This window comes from Etheostoma cragini, chromosome 24 (genome assembly GCF_013103735.1).
Source record: "Etheostoma cragini isolate CJK2018 chromosome 24, CSU_Ecrag_1.0, whole genome shotgun sequence".
Lineage (NCBI taxonomy): Eukaryota > Metazoa > Chordata > Actinopteri > Perciformes > Percidae > Etheostoma > Etheostoma cragini.
Window position 1 is genome coordinate 9,753,392 of NC_048430.1, and position 10,960 is coordinate 9,764,351.

Genomic DNA, 10,960 nt, shown 5'->3' on the forward strand with positions numbered 1-10,960 from the left:
TGGACACACAAAGGAATTTTTGAGGTGGCTTGGTAGGGTGTGAGAAACACAAGAAACGAGGGGTGGGGGGTGGGGGGGTTGATACATTTCAGCCCAATATAGGTTGACTCGGTGGAATTTGTTCGAATCAATGTCCATCACTCAATTGTTACCTACCTCAGCGTCATACAAGCATCCAGTTCATGTAGTGTCAGTCTATCTACTTTCTCTGCCAGTCCGGTGGTTACACGAAGCAACTCCACCGACTGGGCCCTGATGATATCAATCCCCCTCTGCGCTTCCACAGTCCGGTCTGAGTTGTTGCGAGACAGTTCACTGGACTGGTCATCCGTCAGATGTAAAAGCTTCATCCTCTCAATCACTCAATGTAGGCACTCTTTAAGTTCCCCAGACAGCTTGTGGGTAAATTTGCTGGCGGCTGTCTTACCAATTTTCCGAAACGTCAGGGAGAACCCAACTCCGATGATGAGGAGCCCCACCAACAGAATTCCAATTATCCATATGTCTTCAACGTCTTCCACAGTGAGAACGTCCAGGCAGACCACTTGCCAATTCTCCCAGGAATTGGGAGCGTAGCCTGCAGGGAATGTTCAACTGGGACAGATCGGCTCCCCCGGTGAAGCATGTTTGGGTGAAAAGCACTGAGTGACCAGTTAATCAATTCCATTTCGAATGTTCCAGGAGAACAGCAGGCAGGGGACAAAGAGAAAAGGAGAAAAAGTTCCACAAGACAAGGTAGACAGACTGGAAAAGGAGCCAAGCTAAGATAAGAGGGGAGAGGAGGAAAAACATGACTGCTCTCGCCAGAAGCATAACCTATAGTTATGCAGCTATAGGTTTAGACTGCCGGGGGACTTCCTATGACACACTGTACCCCCCTCTTCTTCCATCTGTGTGCCTTCATGTCCCGTTAATGCATTTACTAACTTAGCTTCTCCCAGAGTCCTTGTGGATTGTGGTGGTACCTGTATCATGGTTGCAGCCACTGCCGTGGTCCAGCTTGACTATTGCTACTACCAATATAGGTAGTCACAGTTCTGTTAACTGTACTGTTACTATATTTACCACTGTTCATCATGTCATTTCAGTAGATCAACTGCTATAATTATTATGAGTCTTATTTCTGTATTCTGTATCTCTCTCTGTCTCTTCTCCCTCTCTCCCTCTTCCCCAAGGCAGATAGCTGCCCACCAAGAACCAGGTTTTGCCTGAGTTTTTTGCCTGTAAAAAGGAAGCTTTCCTTGCCGCTGTCACACCAAATGCTTGCTCTTGGCGAGAATTGTTGGGTCTTTTTAAATTATAGTGCGGGGCCCAGACGAACTATGTCTGTGTCCTGAAATTGAATTGAAAACTTAATTGAATAGGTATTATTGGAGATGCTTGGACAGATACAGAAAATGTGGTGAATCTATTGTGAGTGGGTCATCCATCCATCCATCCATCCATCTTTGTCTACTTACAAGGTGTTGGGGGAGCAACTCCAACAGGGGACCCCAAACTTCCCTTTCCTTAGCCAAATTAATCAGCTCCAACTGGGGGATCCCGAGGCGTTCCCAGGGTCATCCATCCATCCATCTTTGTTCACTTATAAGGTGTCGGGGAAGCAACTCCAACAGGGGACCCCAAACTTCCCTCTCCTGACCCACAGTAATCAGCTCCAACTGGGGGATCCTGAGACATTCCAAGGACAGGTTGGAGATATAAGAATAACTCCACCTAGTCCTGGGTCTTCCCAGATGCCTCCTCCCAGCTGGACGTGCCTGAACCACTTCCCAAGGGTTGCTTGTACCCTGGATCTTGTTATTTTGGTTATGACCCAGCCTTTATGATCATAGGTGAGGGTAGGAACAAAAACTGACCGGTAAATTGAGAACTTTGCTTCCTGGCTCGGTGTGATAAATTTAACGTAATAATGAACCCGCTGTGCCAATTCTCAATCTCCTGCTCTATTGTCCCGTCACTCGCGAACAAGACCCAAAGGTATTTAAACTCCTTCACTTGGGGTAAGGACTCATTCCCTACCTGAAGAAGGCACTTCATCAGTTTCCTGCTTAGAACCATAATCTCACAGTTAAAGGTGCTGATCCTCATCTCAGCCGCTTTACACTCTGCTGCAAACCGATCCAGTGAGTGCTGAAGGTCGCAGGCCATCAGGACCACATCATCTGCAAAGAGCAGTGACGAGATACCCCTTCTCCATATCCACAAAACAAATGTAGACTGGTTGGGCATTCTCCCAGGCTCCTTCCAGGATCCTTGCAAGAGTGAAGATCTGATCGGTTGTTCCATAACCAGGACTGAATCCGCATTGCTCCTCTTCAATCCGAGGTTCGACCATCGTCCAAACCCTCCTTTCTAGCACCTTGGTGTAGACTTTACCAGGGAAGCTGAGCAGTCTGATACCTCTGCAATTGGCACACACCCTCTGGTCTGACTTTTTGAAGAGGGGAACCACCACCCCAGCCTACCACTCCTTAGGCACCGTTCCAGACTTCCACGCAAAGTTAAAAGAGGCGTGTCAACCAAGACAGCCCCTCCACACCCAGAGCTTTCAGCAGTTCTGGACGGATCTCATCAATCCTTAGGGCTTTGCCACAGGGAGTTGTTTAACTACCTCAGCAAATTCCACCAGGTAAATTGATGACAATCTCCCATCATCTTTCAGCTCTGTCTCTGACATAGAGGGTATTAACTGGATTTAGGAGTTCATCAAAGTGCTCCTTCCCTCACCCTATTACCTCCTCAGTTGAGGTCAATAGCGTCCTATTCTTACTGTACACAGCTTGGAGGGTTCCCCGCTTCCCCTCAGATGGTGAACGGTTTTCCAGGAGCACCTTGGTGCCAACCAACAGTCCTTTTCCATGTCTTCTCCAAACTTCTTTTACATCCCCTGCTTTGCCTCTTTTAAGTCAGAGGCTGCAGCCCTTCGCTACCTTGCAACTGCCTCCAGAGTCCTCTGGGATAACATATCCCTGAAGGACTCCTTCTTCAGTCGGACAGCTTCCCTTACCACCAGTGTCCACCACAGTGTTTGTGGGTAACTGCTCCTTGAGGCACCTAACACACTAAGCACACAGCTACTCGCCACAGCTTCAGCAATGGCAACTTTGAACATTGTCCACTCAGGTTCAATGTCCCCATTCTCCACAAGGATGGATGAAAAGCTCCACCGAAGGTGAGAGTTGAAAGTCTGTCAGACAGGAGCCTCTTCCAGACGTTCCCCATTACATCACACCACCCGTTTGCGCTTACCAGGTTTGTCAAGAGTCTTCCCCTACCCCCTGACCCAACTCACCATCAGATGGTGATCGGTTGAACGCTCTGCTTCTCTCTTCACCTGAGTGTCCAAAATATATGGCCTAAGATCAGATGAAATGATTAGAACATTGATCATTGACTTTGGGCCTAGGGTGCTCTGGTACCACATACACTTTTGACCATCCCCATGTTCAAACATGATGTTTGTTATAGACAATCCATGACTAGCAAAGAAGTCCAACAACAGACAACCACTCTGGTTTAGATCAGGGAGCCCGTTCCTCCCAATGAGACCCTTAATGTATCTCCATCATTGCCCACATGCATGTTGAAGTCCCCAAACAGAACTATGGATTCTCCCACTGGAGCCCCATACAGAACTTAATTCAAGGTCTCCAAGAAGGCCGAATACTCCAAACTTTTGTTTCGACAACAGTCGAAGTTCCCAAGATATTTGAATGATAGACAGCCGGACATACATAAATGACACCAAGGCAATCCGGACCAAACGCCTGCCACATGCTATGAATTCAATACCTTGTAAAGTTGAATGGTTTCTATTTTTTATAAATTTTCTATTGATGAATAAATAGTTTAACCATCATAGTACAAAATACAGTGTTTTACTGCTGCTGTTACATGAATGGGGCGCAGCAGAGTGGTGGAGACGGAATGAGGCTACAGTAAGCCACCTCTGTTTGTTAACGTCACAGTGAGTTAGGGCAATGCTTAGAAAGTGGTTGCAAGTGTGGTTACACTATTCAAAAGCTCCATGCAGACAACCCTCTCTGCAATATAATGTAGTGTGTTTAATACGTAGAATGTTATAAACTGAAAAAATCTTTGCCAGTAAAGAAAGTAGGCCACTGAAACAAGGTACAGTGTGATACAGATTCTGGAACCTGGTGGAGGAAAAATGCTAGTTTTCTTAATGACATTCTTAATTGTAGTAAATGAACCAAGGTCTAAAAAATTTGTATAATGATTCATTGGTTCTGCAGCACCTTGAAAGCCAGATGTAAAAGTCACATTTTTTCCTTAATTGGCATACATCATAGCTGAAGTGGAAGACGTAGAACAGGGAGCCAAGTTTGCATCTGTCAGTCATTAATGTTAAAATGGTAGCAATGTTGCATTTATTCTACTAAAGCCTGTTGGTGTTTTCTATACATTAACAAGCATTAGACAAGCAGAAACAGTAGGGGTTACATGATGGGTGCATCTGTTGCAGTAGTTGAGATGAGAAACTACTGAACCTTTCTGTGTTTCTCATCTGTCATCTTACCACTGTAAACAATGCAGCATAATACAAATTACCTGAGAATGTATTGTGTATGCGTGTGGTTGAGCTTTTATGCATGTGTGGTTGTGTGTGTTGCAGGAGTTCCAGGAAGAGATTGCTCCGATTAAGGATGACGTAGTACACATGAACCAGTTGGCGTCCACTTTTGGTCCACCCGACATCCAGCTGTCGCCTTGCAACCTGGAACGCATTGAAGATCTCAACACGCGCTGGAGGCTGCTCCAGGTACACACACACACATCTTTTTCAGGTGTGTAAACACCAGATATTTGCAGTCATTACATACAGTATATTACATACACAAAGGATTATTAGGAACACCTGTTCAATTTCTCATTAATGCAATTATTTAATCAACCAATCACATGGCAGTTGCTTCAATGCATTCAGGGTTGAGGTCATGGTCAAGACAATCTCCTGAACTCCAAACTGAATGTCAGAATGGGAAAGAAAGGTGATTTAAGCAATTTTGAGCGTGGCATGGTTGTTGGTGCCAGACGGGCCGGTCTGAGTATTTCACAATCTGCTCAGTTACTGGGATTTTCACACACAACCATTACTAGGGTTTACAAAGAATGGTGTGAAAAGGGAAAAACATCCAGTATACGGCAGTCCTGTGGGCAAAAATACCTTGTTGATGTTAGAGGTCAGAGGAGAATGGGCCGACTGACTCAAGCTGATAGAAGAGCTATTTTGACTGAAATAACCACTCGTTACAACCGAGGTATGCAGCAAAGCATTTGTGAAGCCACAACATGCACAACCTTGTGCAGATGGCAGATGGTAGAGTCCGAATTTGGCGTAAACAGAATGAGAACATGGATCCATCATGCCTTATTACCACTGTGCAGGCTGATGGTGGTGGTGTTATGGTGTGGGGGATTTTTTACTGGCACACTTTAGGCCCCTTAGTGCCAAATGGGCATCGTTTAAATGCCAAGGCCTACCTGAGCATTGTTTCTGACCATGTCCATCCCTTTATGGCCACCATGTACCCATCCTCTGATGGCTACTTCCAGCAGGATAATGCACCATGTCACAAAGCTCAAATCATTTCAAATTGGTTTCTTGAACATGACAATGAGTTCACTGTACTAAAATGGTCCCCACAGTCACCAGATCTCTACCCAATAGAGCAACTTTGGGATGTGGTGGAACGGGAGCTTTGTGCCCTGGATGTGGATCCCACAAATCTCCATCAACTGCAAGCCTATCCTATCAATATGGGCCAACATTTCTAAAGAATGCTTTCAGTACATTGTTGAATCATTGCCAAGTAGAATTAAGGCAGTTCTGAAGGCGAAAGGGGGTCAAACACAGTATTAGTATGGTGTTCCTAATAATCCTATAGGTGAGTGTACATCTGCGGTTCTCCAACTTTGTGGATAGATCAAGTCTCTCAGCTAGATGTGATGTTTAAATAAGCTGTCACAGCATTATCTCCACTTTATATAATGACAGTCAAAAGACAAACCCTCTGATGCATCGTCCGATCTCTGAGCTGTCTTTAACAGCCGTTGCATTTTTTTATGTTTGTCTGCAGCCAGATTTCGTTAACACAATAGTGCTGCAAGATTCAGTCCCAAATTTATAATTATTAAAAACTATATCTGTTATTAGGGTCCAAGCCTCCCCGCCATCCAAAACAACGTGGCTCCCAGTACGAGGGGTGCTGGAAACCCTGTTGTAATCCCAGTTCATTTTTCCATTGTTGTTGTTAGCTTGCAGAACCATGCAACGACCTTGCACACAAAAATGGACATACTTCTGCCACTAGCTAGTGTTATAGCAGAAAAACGCAGCCCTTGCAGCTCACACGTTCTCACGCTTTGCTATGCCTGGGCTCTAGTTTGTTTTGTTTTGTTTAGTTTTTTAAATCAATGAATTAATGATTATCCAATGATACCCCAACCAGGTTAGCGTACACATTGTGTACCTTTTGGCATATGTGTGTTTGTGTTACTTTGTGGGAAAGCTATAATAAAAACAAAACACACACACAACACATACACATACATTGAGTTGGTGATCAAAGGCAGCATAAAGTGTGCCACCATCAGTCTCAACAAACCCAGTGGTAGCCATGCTGGAAGTCAGACAGTGATTATTACAGGGGGTGACAGGTAGAGCCAATTAGCTGCCAGAGAGACCAACTAATGTGGTCGTCCTGGGCCGAGATGGGTGCAGTGGTGACACCAAGGTGACGATAGACCAGACGGCCAGTCTCTCTGACCAGATGCTTGCACACACACACACACACACACACACACACACAAACACCAACACACCTTTGACTTGAGGTTGAGAATATGTAGTTTATGTAGACAGATGGTGGGAGAGGGGTGTATTATACAAAAAAATGTTTTAATCAAATGCAAATAGTAGGCTCTTCTCTGCATTATACAGTACATATTTTCATTTCCCAGATTATTTGTCATAACCAATGATTCTAATTGCAAAAACTTAATGGATTTGCTAGCAGGGACAAAGTATAAACACCATTTTTTGTGTCAAGTTCAACTGTGAATAACCTTGACTGGTGAATTATGCTGTTGATCAATTAATCTGACAGTGCTTACCTTTTGAGTCCATAATGTGGGAAGATATTGTATTTTATTTCAATCAGGAGAGACTTAATTTAAAAGTGAAATGCACTGCCCTACCTAACCATACTTACACACCGCCGCCAACTTGAGCTGCAAAGAAGCTCTGGCCGCCCTGAGAAGGACACTTGGAAAAAACTGTTCGATGTTTGATCATAGGAGAAGCACACACAGCCACGGCACGGCCAATACACTGACACTAGAAAACTCTTAGAAATTACATATATGATGACAGAATTTGTATTTTTAATTGGTCACAGCGGTGTCTGTATGCAGTTAGCTCGCTCCTTAGCTGCTGAGCTTCAGCAGCGCTCCGGCAGAGCGAGCAGCCGCCAGACTAACTTAGTGAGCCGTGCACTTCACTGTGAATAACCGTTTAGAGACGATGTGGCTGGCAGGTAATGTTAACAGGTTCCTATACGCAAACAACGTTATATTATAAACAATAGCCAACAGCGATTATGAGCTTGTCCTCAGAATTAATGTTTTGGTAGGAACGAAAGTCGACATTGTCTGTTTCCTCCTTAGCGTTAGCTGCTACTTAGCGCTGAACCGCGTCGTAGCTCATTATCATAAAGTTGAAAACTTTCAACTTTCTGATTTATGCTTGAAGATTCCTGTTAATAAGTCTTTTTATTTTGTAATTTTGAGTAAAGAAAAGTCTCACAGGATCTTAAAAAACTTTTGAAGTGGGAGACATGTGGGATCATTTCTAGCTACCTAGTGAACTAGTAAATTGTGTTTTAATAATGTATTTTACCTGCTAGGCAGCAGCTTAGCCACTTTTAAAAATATACTCTATATAAATATATAGATATATACACTATTATATACTAATAATATACTATTTCACCTGTAGTATCTTTACTCGTTGATTTCCGCAACATGTTATTTTGGAGCATTTCGCTGCCTCCTCCTCCATCATTTTCTTTCTTTTGACCTTCTCAGTGCCACCGTTCCCTTTTCTCTTTTGGCTTTCCATCATTAGACTCACACACATCCCGCCATACGGGATGTGTAGAGGCTGCATAGTGTGACCACTGGGCAGCGGCTGCACAACACACCACCAGATGGGGTTGCCAAGAACTTGCAATGTATAACTATCATCAGAACGGCCACTTTGTACTGTGTGTTGCTGTTATCTAACTCCGTTCTCCATCCTAACTCTTCAGGAAATAACAGCAAACTTCAACCTGGGTATGAGAATTTGACATAGGGGGGTGTATACTTATGCCCCCTGTATTTTAAGAAACAACATTTATTTATTTACAACACATTAGTCATTCACAAAGAAAATTGGTGTCCTTAAAAGGTTAGATTTTCCTAAATTTTTTGAGTAGGCATTAAGATCAATTTCCAATAGATATTTTTGTATTCCTCTTTTTAGTAAACTTTAGCATGGGTGTCTAAATTTTGTCAAGCCACTGTAGGTCTGGCAAAGCAAGACTGCTCGCACCATAAAGGCATGCTAGGAATCCTGCCATTGCCCATGACGTAGGTACTGGCATTACGACTGGAGATGGTCCCTAGACTATGGCTGCCCACTGCTCCTAATTAGTTATGCAGAGGATTTACTCCTTGTACGTGTAAAATGTACTTGCCAAAGAAAAAGGATTGCATGGAGGATGGTCTGGCAAAACGAGGGTAGGGGCTGCTCAATGTCGGATTTTACATATAACTACCTGTTTTCTTGCAAAGAGTTAATATACAGCATATCATGATATAAATATCGACATATAATGCTGTAAGTAAAAATGTGAAAAAGGGTGAATAAATCTTTTAAAAGTGGGTGAATAAATCCATTCGCCCCGGTGAAAGATTTTAAGTGTCACTTTCCTTAATCACCGATGGAGTTGCATCTTGGCAGCAGGGATTTCAATTTTTAACTGGCAAATGGTCGCAAGTGGTTCATTGTGAGCGCGCAATTTCCTTTCAATGACAGGTTGATGGATAGAAATGTGTGTGTGTGTGTGTGTGTGTGTGTGTGTGTGTGTGTGTGTGTGTGTGTGTGTGTGTGTGTGTGTTTTTGTGTGCGGGCGTGCGAGCGCTGATTGGTTAGCTTGGGGACAATTTTGAGATTCGTCCTCAACAATCCTGTTCTTTTCATTTGTACAATTCTAATTAGGTTACCGTGGATACAGGAAAAGGCAACTTAGGCAGAAATGGATTGGGTGAGGTGGATTTAAAGGTAATTTCATTGTTAGTTTTTTTGTCACATCAAAGCTCCCCCCCACCCAAAAAAGGACTAGTCATCCCTGCCATGTCCTTCTCTTGTATGTATGTTCATCTCACACCATAAATCCCACACACACGTACACTCCCCTGACCAGGTCTTATTAGTGGCCTTCTTTATTTGGGTTGTGGATAAAAGGCTCGGTAGTTAGTCAGCCAGTCTGTCAACTCAGCCTGGGTAATAACCCAGCTCAGCCCCTCAGCCTCAAGACTTCTATCAAACAAAGTTAAGATCCCTTCAAGCTTCCAATGATTCACTTTTTTTTACCAAAGCTCTGCATACAGGCCAGAGCTACATATATGGTCTGGGAACACTGGATCATTGAACATTGTGTCAGGAAGCATTGGCTCCTCCAAGGATGGTCAGGATGCTTCTAGCTGTCAAGTGTTGGTACTGGACTGACAGATGTCTTTTTATGTGAATTATACATCAGATTAGAAAAGCTTAATGGAATGAAAAAAATGCCTAGTTTCAGCAGAAATTGTATAATAAATGGTGAAAGAGATATATTTGTCAAAAATAGGTTTGGTTCAGAAGTCATTTGGGCCATTCTGTCCCATATATTACATCCTCTAAGGTTGTCTGTGTATTTGTCTGTCAATTTAAGAATTAAAGGCAGAGTTGGCAACCAACATGAAAAAAATGATATATTGTTTGAAAGGGTCTTTGGTAAAGCCTGATAGCAGTAAATAACATCTGGGCTCTAAAAAAGGAGTGAAAAAGATCAGTCATCTGTAGCTGCTGTAATCCGGTAAAGATGCCCGCTGCCTCCCAGAGCGCTTGGAAAGAACCAATCCCGTGTAGGAGCCTGAGCTCCATACGCGTGTTTGCAGCATCGCCATCTGTAGTAAGTAAAATAGCTAAAAGTCTGTGTGTGGGTGGCAGCCCCAAAGGGTAGGGGGAGGGGTTAGAGAGGCCCGAGCAGATGCTACTTTCAAATCTGGCTAGCTTTAATATATATATATATATTTTTGTCAACAACCTTTTTTCCACGACGAGTGCACTAATGTGTCATGTGTCATAACTATTTGACTTATCAGAAATAATCTCAGAAATACTTTATTTAAAAAAGAGACTGAAATGTTGACTAAGACATTTAGTTTACTTCTGACCAAAACTAGACTAAAATGATGAGACTTTTAGTCAACTAAAACTTGACTAACATAAAAAGACATGTGAAAGTTAATATTAATAAAATCATTAGCATAAAGCTAGCATATTTGTCCACTCCCAAGTTTATAACAGCATTAAAAACCTGCAACATATTCCTTCTAAAGTACATTTACAACAGACAAAAAATGTACGATTACTATGTGATTAATCCCAAGTTAACTATGGACAATTATTTGGTTAATTGCGATTACATATTTTAGTTTACTGACAGCCCTAAAAAACATATCATGCAAAAAAGCATGAATTCACTCATGTAGTACTTCATGAACTATCAATAATGTACAAGGATTAAAAGTATCTCATGCATGACCAATATGTAAATGTGCTGTATTTATATAGCGCTTTTCCAGTCTTAACAACTGCTCAAAGCGCTTTTACATCTACAGGGAA

The 10,960-nt window shown here is 42.8% G+C and overlaps 1 protein-coding gene and 1 long non-coding RNA gene across 12 annotated transcripts in view; one reads left to right on the forward strand and one right to left on the reverse strand.

Annotated features, from left to right (window-relative positions):
• The window catches only part of LOC117939182, a 19,224-nt gene extending 11,070 nt beyond the window's left edge, over nt 1–8,154 (reverse strand). Inside the window, exons 1-3 of the long non-coding RNA XR_004655537.1 lie at nt 8,010–8,154; nt 7,706–7,711; nt 5,602–5,605 (exon numbers count right to left, since the gene is read on the reverse strand). This is a non-coding gene — a long non-coding RNA (uncharacterized LOC117939182). The remainder of the gene's footprint in view (nt 1–5,601; nt 5,606–7,705; nt 7,712–8,009) is intronic.
• Nucleotides 1–10,960, forward strand: part of LOC117939147 (dystrophin-like) — a 359,537-nt gene that overhangs the window by 270,590 nt on the left and 77,987 nt on the right. For 6 of the 11 annotated variants that reach the window (XM_034864183.1, XM_034864184.1, XM_034864186.1 and 3 more), the window contains 2 exons: nt 4,640–4,786; nt 9,290–9,352. In XM_034864183.1, coding sequence (XP_034720074.1) covers nt 4,640–4,786; nt 9,290–9,352 — 210 coding nt within the window. The remainder of the gene's footprint in view (nt 1–4,639; nt 4,787–9,289; nt 9,353–10,960) is intronic. The other 5 variants (XM_034864189.1, XM_034864190.1, XM_034864192.1 and 2 more) reach the window with 1 other exon arrangement.